At 37.6% G+C, this 12,964-nt stretch overlaps 1 protein-coding gene across 19 annotated transcripts in view; it reads right to left on the bottom strand.

Annotated features, from left to right (window-relative positions):
- The window catches only part of pip5k1ba (phosphatidylinositol-4-phosphate 5-kinase, type I, beta a), a 200,238-nt gene that overhangs the window by 80,128 nt on the left and 107,146 nt on the right, over nucleotides 1-12,964 (bottom strand). For 18 of the 19 annotated variants that reach the window (XM_069922227.1, XM_069922219.1, XM_069922100.1 and 15 more), the window contains 2 exons: nucleotides 7,094-7,177; nucleotides 5,623-5,712 (listed from right to left, as the gene is read on the bottom strand). In XM_069922227.1, coding sequence (XP_069778328.1) covers nucleotides 5,623-5,712 — 90 coding nt within the window. In that variant the 5' untranslated portion in view covers nucleotides 7,094-7,177. Of the gene's footprint in view, nucleotides 1-5,622; nucleotides 5,714-7,093; nucleotides 7,178-12,964 lie in introns of those variants that run through there. The other variant, XM_069922236.1, reaches the window with a different exon arrangement.

The raw sequence follows: 12,964 nt of genomic DNA, 5'->3' as shown, positions 1-12,964 counted from the left end.
TATATATACACATATACATGTATATATATATATATATATATATACACACACACATATACATATATATAAATACATATATATATATATACATACACATATACACACACATATATACACACACACACACACACACACACACACACACATATATATATATATATATATTAATATATATGTACACACACACACACACAAAAACACATATACAACATCTAATAAAGTAATAAAATGAGATACATTAAGATGAGACCGGGGAGTGACAAAGTTCACAGCAAATTCTGACAAATTATATAATGTAATTACTTATAAAGTTATAACACCAATCTTTTGGATGTATGGAAACCAAATTTTGAAAAAAATCATCATATTTGTTCTTTAAATTATATATATTTTCCAAAAGTAGACAACTTCGCATTTCACCCTGCCATCTATCTAATAACAAATTGGAGTGGCCTATCTGACGACACTACCTTACGCATGTGGCAATAAATTACATTGGAGTCAGTAGAGTCAGGAATCAGTAGCTTTGTGTTTAACCACAGCTTTTATAGTTCACTCTGCGCATTTCACGCTGAGCTTTCAGGGATGCAGTAGTGATGTCACTTTCCAGCCTCGTGTGTCAGGTGCCATAAAAAGTGCAGGCTCTTATTCGCCTGCTTTTCCTAATTGCTGGTGCCTGGCCTGTAGCTGGAGGACTGGAATATCGCTGGAGGCTAAGCGCTCTGGTAATGTGTTTGCTTAACTGTTGTGGCTGTGTGCGATTCTGTTGTACACGTGGGGCTTCCGCTACAAAATCCATATCCAATTTCCATGAAACTGCAATACATTGCCTGGCAACTGCCAACACGATCTTCAAAAATTATTTTTGAAACCAATCCAATTTTAAATCTGGACTAATCCTTGCTATATCCCCCAAAAGAAACAACATAGGGTTTCTCAGGAGTTTAGCACTTATTACCTGTTGAAGAAAATCTATTAAATTAGTCCAAAAAGAATTCAATTTGGGTCATGTCCACGCAGAATGTAAAAAGGTACCGATGTTCTATTTATATCAAAAACACATCCAAAATATCTAACTTCAATCTATTAAGCCTTTGTGATGTAATATACAACTGATGTATAAAATTGTATTGCACCATTCTATATCTAACATTTATTGTATTTTTCATACTATCATAACATATTTCCCTCCTTTATTTAGATTTATGAAAATCTTTCTTCTTTACTCTCCATAAAAATAAAAACTACATAAATGATATGAACTTTTTTTATACTTGGATTTGATAATATTGTTTTCAATTCATCAACTTCTAACAGTAAATGAGATGTAGTTAAACTTTCTCGTAGATAAGCCTTTAATTGTGCCCGTGGAAAAAATATTCATTTTAATACAATTTACTCGGCCAGATATTGTAATTGGTAAATCAGTCAATTTAAAAAAATTCTCTTCAATTTTCTTAAACAATGGTCCATAATTAATTAAGTGGCTATCAATTCTCATTCTCAAATATTTTATCCTATATTCAGGCCATTTAAATTTTGTATTTTGTCTACATTGTGTATAGTCAATGGCATAATTTCACTTTTATCTCAATTAACTTTATATCCTGAAACTGCTTTGTATTTTTCGAATTGCATATGTAATTCACCCAATGAATTTTCTGGATCTGTCAAATAAACAATTACATCATCTACAAACAAACTAATTTTATGTTCATTAGCCCCTATTTTAATACCCTTAATATCTAAGTCTTTTCTAATTAATTCAGATAACAGTTCAATTACTAATATAAAAAGAGCAGGCGATAATGGAAACCTTGTCTTGTTGATTTTTTAATTTAATATAATTAGACATGAGACCATTTGTCACTACTTGGATCAACATTTAATGCTTTTATCCAATTTATAAATGTTTGTCCTGAGCCAAATTTAGCAAGTGTCTTAAAAAGAAAGTCCCATTCTACTCTATCAAATGCCTTTTCTGATCTAAAGCCACCGCTACACTTAAATTTTGTTTAATTTGAGCTAGATGAATTAAACTAATCAACTTAGTTGCATTATCCACTGATTTTTTTTTAATCCTATTTGGTCCTTGTTAATTAATTTCTGTAAAAAAAATTCAAGCCTATTTTCCAATAATTTAGCCATTATCTTGTAATCCATATTCAATAAAGATCAGTCTATAAGACAATGGCATTAGTGGATCTTTACCTATTTTTGGAATTACCCTTATAATGGCTGTCTTAAAAGAATCAGGTAAATTTCCAGTTTCTTCCAATTGTATTAAAACTTTCATAAATACCAGAATTAGCACATTTATAAATTCTTTATTAAATTCTGATGTAAATCCATCTTCACCAAGGGATTTATTATTTTGTAAAGAAGCTATAACTCTTGCAACCTTTCCAACTGTAAAAGAGGCTCCTAACATTTTCTGTTCTTCCATACTTAATTTAGGCAAATTTATTTGAGTTAAAAATCAATAAATTTTGTTATCATCCTGCATAGATTCTGATTTATATAATTTTGTATAAAATTTCTTCAAACTATTATTTTTATCCTGGGGTTTATAAGATATGTGATCTGTCTCATCTCTAGTTGCAATAATAACTTTTGATTCTTGTTCAGTTTTCAATTGCCATGCTAAAACTTTATGTGCTCGTTCCCCCAGTTCATAATATCTGTTTATTTCTCATAATCATTTTTTCCTTTCTATAAGATTTCCATTCTGTAAGATTATAATGTATTATATTGTAACTTTTAATTCAAAATAATTCTTTTTTCTTCTGACGACTGTTTTTATCATTCTTTTTCTGAAGTCGATATTTCTGTCTCTACATTATTAATTTGACACATATACTCCTTTCTAATTTAAAAAAAAAACTTATCATCTGTCCACGTATATACACCTTCATTGCATCCCAGAAAATAAATTTATTATCCATAGAGTCAGCGTTAATATCCAAGAATTGTTTTATCTGATTTCTAATAAACTGGCAAAAATCTTTTTTTTTCAACAACATGCTATTAAACCTCCATCTAAAGCATGTATCCTGCTTGTCTTCAAGTCTAATGCTAAGAACAAAGGAGAATGATCTGTTATAAGCCTTGCCTTATATTGAATCAGTTGTACCCTACCTTGAAGTCTTGCTGATAATAAAAACATATTAATTCCAGAATAAAATGAATAGTCTTGCTTTAACTAGTTATTTTTGTTGCCGTAGATTTTGACACACTCTTTGTAGATCTATCCAATAGAGGTCAAGACAAAAATGAAAATCTCCACCCACTAAGATATTTAAATTAGCTTCCTCCATATTTAAAAAGGTTTCTTATATATATTTACCATCATCCACATTTAGTGCATAAATATTCATTAATGTCCACTGTTCAGAAATAATCTGACAATTTATTAATACAAACCGACCAAATGGGTCTAAAACTGTATTATGTATTTTAATTGGAAGATTTTTATTTATCAAAGCTTTTGTATTAAAATGTGATGCTATTCCCAAATTCCAATGGTGCTTTTCTTTCTTTAGTCTGTTGGGCTACTAATTCCAAGATTTTTTTTCACCTCACTTGATAATGAATAAATTTGACCAAAATAGGCCTCAACATTTGATCTGGCTGATGGTTAGGTCTAAGGGCTCGCTCAATCTCAATATCTCCTTTAAAATGGCCTTGTCCAAAAGTCTGCGGGATCCAACGTTGTAAAAATTGAATAATATCTTCTTCTTCCTCTCCTTCTTTCAGGCCAATAATCTTAACATTGTTTCTTCGACTAACATTTTCTAATCAATCCACTTTTTCAGACAATTGCTATTCTTCATCAACACTTGCTCTATTGCTTCATGCACTTTAGCTACTTTTTCTGGAAGAAATTGATTTTCCAAATTAATGCTTTGAATTTTTTCTTCCACTTCCTGATCCTTTATCTGCATCTCTAACTATTTCACATACTTTATTAACTTTAGTCTCTGATCTCTTAAAATCACATCTCATTAACATTATCTCTTCCATAACCATAACCAGTATGTCTTTAACTTTTGGGATAGCTTTAACTTTCTTTCGTATCCCTTCTTTTTCTTCAACAATTCCTCTGAGCTTTGTTCTTCTTCTTCTTCCTCCTCCTCTTCCTCTCCCAGATCTAATCATTTTCCCTCCTCTGACAGCCTCTTGGACTGCTCAGAAGCCTGACTAGTGGGTTCAGTAAGCCATTCTGACAAAGCCTCCCATTGCTGACGACTGCTCGTGCATGCACAGTCAAGTTGCTCCCCTCCCCAACTTATCTAGGCGTCCCTGTTGTTGCAGGGGTGCTGTAGCTCACTGAGAGGCGAGTCGGGAGGCCCTCTTCGACTGGCGAGCAGGCTTCACTACAGGTCCCGGCTTCTTCTCCAAGGTAGGCCTTTCTTTTCCTTCTGGTTGTTTTTCTTCCATCTTCTCTATAATTTCTTCTGCTTCTTTGTCTTTATTTGGCAGCATTGGTTGTTTATAATTTATTCAGATGAATTTCAAGCTTTTCTCTTCACTTTGTTTTCCATTTTTTTTAGCTTTATCTCGGAGGAACCAGATTTCCCGTCCTGGCCCTACGTCATCATGTGTCATTCCCCCTGACTTGGTGTAAGATAAAGAGTGTGGGATATCCCCAATATTATAAACTATAAAATGGTATATCTCTGTTGGTGATGTTTGCAGTCATGGGGTAGATGTTTTCAGTAGTGGGACAGTCTAGGACCAGAGGGCACAGCCTCAAAATAAAAGGACATCCCTTTAAAACAGAAAATGAGAAGTTTCTTCAGTCAGAAGGTTGTGAATCTGTGGAATTCATTGCCAGTAGCTGTAGAGGCCAAGCCACTGGGTACATTTAAAGTAGAGGTTGATAGGTTTTTGATTAGTAAGTACTGGAGAATGGAGTTGAAAGGAAAAATACATTAGCCATGATTGGAAATGTGGATCATACTCAATGGACGAATTCTGCTCCTGTCTTGTGGACCACAGCGTCTCGTTAATAACTAGATCCATTCAGAATCCATTGCAATACAGACAAGTTAAACAAAAAAACTCTGCAGACACTATGATTAAAGTTCAATACACAGAAAAGTACTGGAGAAAATCAGCAGGCAGGGTTCCTTATGTAGAAAGATATGTAACAGGTTTGGGCCTGAGCCCTTCATCCAAAAAGCAGGCTGGTGCCTGAATAAAACGGTGAGGGGATTTAACATTGACTTCACTGGTTTCGCCTGAATCTCTCTTTCCCTATTCCTCTGTCTCCTCTTGCTCCCCACCCCCTTCCATCTCCATTTGGAGAGCTGCCTCCTCTCCCCGTCACTTCCCGACTTTTTTCTCTTCTGTTCTCCCACCCATGCCTACTTATGACCTCTTGACTGCAAGCCTGTGCTCCTCCCCCCCCTCCCCCACCATACCTGGATGAACGGCTCAGGTCTAAAATGTTGGTTGCATATCTAGGCTAAAAAAAATTACCCCCCAAGTTTCTCCAGTACTTTAGCACATTAAATACAACTTTTATGGCTACACAATACAATGCAGAATGTCCTTAGCAAGAACACACCATGATGAAAGGGGATTTGTGAGGAAACTGCCACACAGCTGGTCACTTACCTTTTTGTAAATCTTCTCTCGCAAGTTACCTTCACTACTGTGCCCATTTTGTCTAACAGCAGTGTTTCTGCTTTCTGCAATAGAACTCATCTGGAAAACAAATTTAATAACCAATTTATTTTTTAATTCCTATATTTTAGAAAAAAAAAGGCGCACAAATATTTCAAAGCAATCAATGCAAGATTTTACTAGCTTGCAAAGGTGAAATGGAAGAAAACTAATGTGTAGTTAAAAGATCTTGGTTTCCATGAACACAGTTAAGCAGATTCAAACCTTATTCCTTATTGTTTGATTTTTTTTTCCATTGGCACACACCACGAGAAAATAAAATGTAGCTTTTTTTATGTTTGGGGAATTAAAGGATATTTACAATATTACTCACAGCTTTTTACTTGACCACCGAAAATTCTGTCAAGGTGAGAAATCTCCAACAATATATGCTTGAAGGATCTATCAGGGGTGGACAACCTTTTAATTTTTAATTTAGACATACAGCACGGTAACAGGTCATTTCAGCCCATGAGTCTGGACCGAGGGGGGGGGAGGGTGGTATAGGTTAATTGGGTTGCATGGACTCGTGGGCCAAAATGGCCTGTTACTGTGCGGTGTGTCCAAATTAAAAATTAAATGATTGCCCACCCCACCCAGAGGCACGTTCAGATTGTTCAAAACCATCACAAATTCATTTTAATTGGCTCATACTATCCAATCTGGATCTCTAAACAGAAAATATAGAGGCAAGCAACAGATGTTCTGCCAAGGCCAACCATTTCCACAATATGCTGAGTGAAATCTGATTGATTGTTCTGCTAAACATTTACTAGAGTACTGCAATGAATTCTGGGCAAAGCTCTCAATAAATTAAAGAACATACAGGCACTTAAGACTGCTCACTACAGAACCGTTGGCAATGAAGAGTTTTCTTTATTTGTTCAATTGAATTGTCATATTAATGCAACTTTCTAATGTTTATTCATTCATGGGAATGATCCTTGCTTGATCTGCATATTTGCCCATTTGTAAATGGATGGAAATGAGTTCTTTCCTAATCAACAAGTGGCCAAGGATGAATCACATTGCTGGAGAAGGGGGATGGGCGTTGGGGTGCCACAGTGGAGATTTGAATCACATATAGGAGAGACCAGGTGTGTATAGCAGATTTCCTTCCCTGGACGAACTTAGTGAACCAATAACTAGAGAATCCCAGTTTTTAAAATAATCTTGCTGGATTTTTTTTTGCATACAAAAATACAATTAGTTAACAGAAACATAATTTCTATTTGATCTTTTTCAACAAACAGATTTGTGGTCATTTTGTTGTTTTGACACCAGGCATTCCTGAGGAACAATCCCACACTTCCAGAATGATATCTTCCAACAGAAAATCTCGAATATGAATGAGGATGCTGATATTAATAAAGAATCACATTTGTTGACAGTGCATGAAGATATATATTTGAATAACAGTTACCTTCCTTGGCAATAGCGCTACAAGTCATCTGCGGTTTATCAAGTCATCAAGCCTCTTCATTGATACAGCGTACAGGATCAGCACCTGTTGATCAAGGTAAGATGTATGAGAACTGGTTCATAATCTCACAAGAATAGTTTTTGCTTATTCAGTAGCTTTCGTGATGTAGAATGCCCTTCAATGAGATATTAAAAGCCTAGTTTGAGGTAAATACGATAGAACAAAACATGATAAATAAAAACATGATGAATAGGAAGCAAAATTATATAACTGATGTTTCGGGGCCTGAGCCCTTTGTCAAGGTTTGAGCAAAAAGCAGGGGCAGGTGCCTGAATAAAAAGCTGGGGGGGGGGGGGGAGGATGAAAAAAGGGGCAGGAGGAGAAGCACAGGCCAACAGGCAAGGTGATTTGGGTGGGAGGGCAAACAAAAGATTATTGTTTAGGGAGGGAATTCCAGGGCTTAAATTACTCACATGAAGGACATTAGTTATTAAATGGCATGATTAAAGTACAAAAAAAACCCAATATCTTTTCCTCAGGACATTATAAAGCACTTCACAGGAAATTAAGGACGTGCTGTAACTGTAGTCATGGTTGTAATGCCAAAGACATGACAGCCAACTTGTGAACAGTAAGCTTCTATGCACAGCAATGTGATAGTACATATAATCCATGGGACTTAAGACATCTTGGATGGCTGGAGGTGGAGGAGTTATAGAGGCAGAAATGGTGGAGAGGGAGTAGTTGGACAGAAATATTGTTGGGTTGAGACTCCTTTCCCAAGTTGGGGTTGGGGGAGGGGGAGGGGGAGAAAGGGTGGAAGAGATGTGCTCAAAGTCCAACAAGGATGAAGACAGCTGGATTTTAGATGATAACCACAGAATTAAGTTGGCCAGCAGAGCAGTGAAAGGTGTTGGACGATATGATCAAACCCTAACTCAAGGCCATAAGACAAAGAGCAGAAATAGATTATTCAACCCGTCGGGTCTGCCCCGCTATTTAATCATGAGCTGATCCATTTCTCCACTTAGCACCACTGCCCAGCCTTCTCCCCATAAACGTTGACGCAGATAGGATTTACCTTCAGGTTTAAGCCCTTCCTGATAATTTACTCCTCCCGCTTGACATTATTATGAAAAGGAAAGAGTTTCTGAAGAACTCAGGTCACATTTGAAAATGTCATTTATCCATAAGAGTAGTTGCAACATTTCAAATGAACTTGAAATACAGTGAATGGCAGCAGCCAACAACACTGTGGCTTCACAGTATGCTGCATCTCCAAAGAAATTCCAATATTTCTATAGTGAAGATCAAGGAGAGGGTATCAAAGAACATTCAAAAGTGACACTAATTACAGGTTATTGACTCAGTAAGGCTGGTTTAAATTTTAACCTTTGCATTTTGTTCAAACATTTTTTAAAAACTAATTTATGATTGGTGTGATCCAATGTTGCATTTAGTAAAAGGGCAGTAAATTACTTCCTTTATGACTTTGATGTAGTCTTCCCACAAGTAGAATTTTAAAAGGGAATACAAAGCAAGAAAAATTTCCAAATGTCTGCACCACATCACTCCACAAGATGAGAAGCTTAACATGCAGGGAAGATATCTGTTGCATTTTAACATTTCAAAATCTTTATTTTTATTCCTTTACATTTGTGGTTTACCTCATGTGTAATAATGATGGATTAAGAAAATGTGCATGGAGACACAAGTTGTATTAATGATCTTTTACATTCAGTCAAGTTTATTGCCATCATCTGATTGTACAACCCAATGAAACAGCATTCTCTGGTCCTCGGTGCAAAACTTGTAGACACACAACCAAACATAACACACACACATTCAAATAAATACAAACTCAGGACAAGTACTTTATCTATTAAAAATAAATACATTTAAAAAATATATATTGCTTTGTACGAATGAGTCTCGGATTGTTAGTGTGAGTAGTTCCTTTGGTCGTTCAGCATTCTCACTGCCTGTGGGAAGAAGCTGTTCCTCAGCCTGGTGGTGCTGGGTCTGATACTACTGCATCTCTTCCCGGATGGAAACAGCTGAAAGATGCTGTGGGCAGGGTGGAGGGTGTCCTCAATGATTTTGTGCACCCTCTTCAGACAACGATCCCAGTAGATCACGTTGATTGGCGGGGGGGGGGGGGGGGTGGAGGGGTGGGGTGGTGAGGGAGACTCCAGTAATCCTCTCTGCCACTCTTATGGTCCTGTGGATTGACCTTCAATCAATTTCTCTGCAGCAATTGTACCACAATGTAATGTAGCTGTTCAGGACATTCTCAATAGAACTCCTTTAAAAGGTTGACATAATGGTTGCTGGCAGCCTTCCCGCTTCAGTCTTCTGACAAGTAAGGAGACATTGAATGTCCATGGTAGGTCACAAGTTAAGTGAACTCCAAGGAATTTGGTGCTCTCCACTCTCCCTACTACAGAGTTAACGTGTTGTGGAGGGTGGTTGATCCTGGTCCTCCTGAGGTCCCTGATCATCTCTTTCATTCTTGTCCACGATGAGACTCACATTGACACTTTCACACCATATCACAATATTTTCTACCTCTTCTCTGTAGTTCAGCTTATCGTTGTTGCTGATGAGGCCAACTATTGATGTGTCACCTGCAAACATGCTGACACTATTGGAGCTGGATCTGGTGATGCAGTCATGGGTTAGTAGCATGAACAGGAATGGTGTGAGCATGGTGCTCAACATTCTACTATCGACCAGGACAGACTGTGGTCTTTCTGTTAGGAGAGGGGTGTTGAATCCCAGTGAGGACAGTTTCTCCACCAGCCTCTGGAGAATGATCGCATAAAATACTGGGCTGAAGTCAATGAACAGCAGCCTGGATTATAAGGCATTGTTCTCCAGGTGGGCCAAGATGAAATGAAGTATCAAGGCTATAGCATCGTCTGTGAATCAGTTTCTATGGTTGAATTGAAATAGATCCAACATCTCTGGGAGGTGCGCTTTGATGTGTTCCAACACCAGATCCTCGAAGCATTTCATAATGGTGGAGGACAGTGCCACAGGACACTAGTCATTGAGGCCTATTATTGTCGCCCTCTTAGGTACTGAGATGATGGTGACCATGTTGAACCCTGCGGGAATGATGGACTGCAACAGTGAGGTGTAGAAGATGTACGTGAAGAACTCTGTTTGTAGGTTTTTTTAAAAATTTCCATTTGCATCAAACATAAACATATGTTTCTTCATCTTGAACAATATAAGTGATACAAAATGATGCATAACTTTGTTTTTTATCCCCTCCCCAAAAAATAAGAAAGTGCAAAAGAAAAAAAATGGAGTGAATTTTTTTAAAGAGATTACATAAACCAACACATTTTTCTTTCTTTGGCTTGGCTTCGCGAACAAAGATTTATGGAGGGGTATGTCCACGTCTGCTGCAGGCTCGTTGGTGACTGACAAGTCTGATGCGGGACAGGCAGGGACGGTTGCAGCGGTTGCAAGGGAAAATTGGTTGGTTGGGATTGGGTGTTGGGTTTTTCCTCCTTTGTCTTTTGTCAGTGAGGTGGGCTCTGTGGTCTTCTTCAAAGGAGGTTGCTGGCCGCCGAACTGTGAGGCGCCAAGATGCATGGTTGGAGGCGATATCAGCCCACTGGCGGTGGTCAATGCGGCAGGCACCAAGAGATTTCTTTAAGCAGTCCTTGTACCTCTTCTTTGGTGCACCTCTGTCTCGGTGGCCAGTGGAGAGATCGCCATTTAACACGATCTTGGGAAGGCGATGGTCCTCCATTCTGGAGACGTGACCCACTCAGCGCAGTTGGGTCTTCAGCAGCATGGATTCTATGCTTGCGGACTCTGCCAGCTTGAGTACTTCGATGTTGGTGATGAAGTCATTCCAATGATTGTTGAGGATGGAGCGGAGACAGCGCTGATGGAAGTGTTCTAGGAGCCGTAGGTGATGCCGGTAGAGGACCCATGATTCGGAGCCGAACAGTAGCGTGGGTATGACAACGGCTCTTAACACGCTGATCTTTGTGTGTTTCTTCAGATTATTGTTTTTCCAGATTTTTTTGTGTAGTCTTCCAAAGGCGCTATTTGCTTTGGCTAGTCTGTTGTCTATCTCTTTGTCGATCCTTGCATCAGATGAAATGGTGCAGCCGAGGTAGGTAAACTAGTTGACCGTTTTGAGTTCTGTGTGCCCGATGGAGATGTGGAGGGGGGCGGCTGGTAGTCATGGTGGGGAGCTGGTTGATGGAGGACCTCAGTTTTCTTTAGGCTGACTTCCAGGACAAACATTTTGGCAGTTTCCGCAAAGCAGGACGTCATGCACTGGAGAGCTGGCTCTGAATGGGCAACTAAAGTGGCATCGTCTGCAAAGAGTAGTTCACAGACAAGTTGCTCTTGTGACTTGGTGTGAGCTTGCAGGTGCCTCAGATTGAAGAGACTGCCATCCTTGCGGTACCGGATGTAAACAGCGTCTTCATTGTTGAGGTCTTTCATGGCTTGTTTCAGCATTATGCTGAAGAAGATAGTAAACACATTTATAGCATATCCAAATACCTAAATCTTATATTTTAAGTCAATTCTAAATGTTAAATTTCAATATATCTAATATTACTCTTAATTAATCTATTATATATTAATTCTTAATTATCTATTAAGAATCTCACATCTCTTACATCATCCAATTTAAATTCCATGTTAAATCAATTCTCTAAAGTAAAATAAAACATCAATACAACTCCATTCATATACATATATATATTTATATATATATGGAACTTCCTCCCCCACCCCCCCCCCCCGTCACCATTGGCGCTAAAGAATATAGCCCCACCCCCCTCTATTGTATGGGATGTGGTTCATTGCCATAAATGAGCCTATGAACAACAGCCGATGGACTCTAGCACCCTTCACCTCCCAGGTATTACATCAAAACAGAGTCTCTAATTTACTGTCCATTGTCTCATTGGAAATAATTCCTTCACATTTACTTACTTGGCCTATTAGAAGGTAAAGTTTCCACAAAATCTGATGCCTGCTTGTAATCCATAAAAAAATTATTTTTGCCATCTGGTGATGAAATCTTCATCATCGCTGGATAACATAATGTAAACTTGAATCCCTTTTCCCCCCAAAGACTTCTCTTGACTTCATTAAACTGTCTCCTCTTGATAAAAGACAATATTTGAACCATGATATTCAAGTGGACTTTTCTATATTCTTACTTTTTTTTGCTACTAAGGTGAGAATCTTTTCCTTGTCTCGATATTTTGAAAACTTAATTACTAGAGAGCAAAGTTTCTCATCTAATTGCTGCCATGGTCTGAGGGTTCTGTGTGCTTTTTCAATTTCAATTGGACCTTCAAATTCATTTACCCCCAGAACCTTAGGTATCCATCCTTGGAGAAACAGAATCATATCATGCTTTTTTTCTCCTTCCTCCAAACCAACAATCTTAATGTTGCTTCTCCTACTAAAATTTTCCATCTTATCAATTTTTTCAGAATTTATCTTCCTCTCAACAATTTCTTCCTTCAGACTCCAAATTTTTCATCATCTCCTTTATACATTTACCCTTTTCATAAACCTTCATAATATTCTGATTTTCCTCATTCTGTTGTTCTTGTACTTCCATATTTGTTGATAACTGCTCATATTTTTCATTCATATCTTTAACCTCAGATCTTAAATAATCTATTTCTTTCCACATCTTTTTGATATAATCCCACATTTTCTATACCATCTGTGGCAATTCACATCAGTGTTCTTTTTATCCTTTTGCCTTAGTTTTATATTTAACTTGTTTAACATCCTCATAGACTGAAGCAACCACTTCAAATCTTGTCTGACCTTGTTCTACAACACTTGCTAATTCACCACTGAAATCAATCA

This window comes from Narcine bancroftii, chromosome 1, assembly GCF_036971445.1.
Source record: "Narcine bancroftii isolate sNarBan1 chromosome 1, sNarBan1.hap1, whole genome shotgun sequence".
NCBI lineage: Eukaryota > Metazoa > Chordata > Chondrichthyes > Torpediniformes > Narcinidae > Narcine > Narcine bancroftii.
Note: the sequence above shows the minus strand (reverse complement) of the source record. Positions and strands in the feature narration are given on the sequence as shown.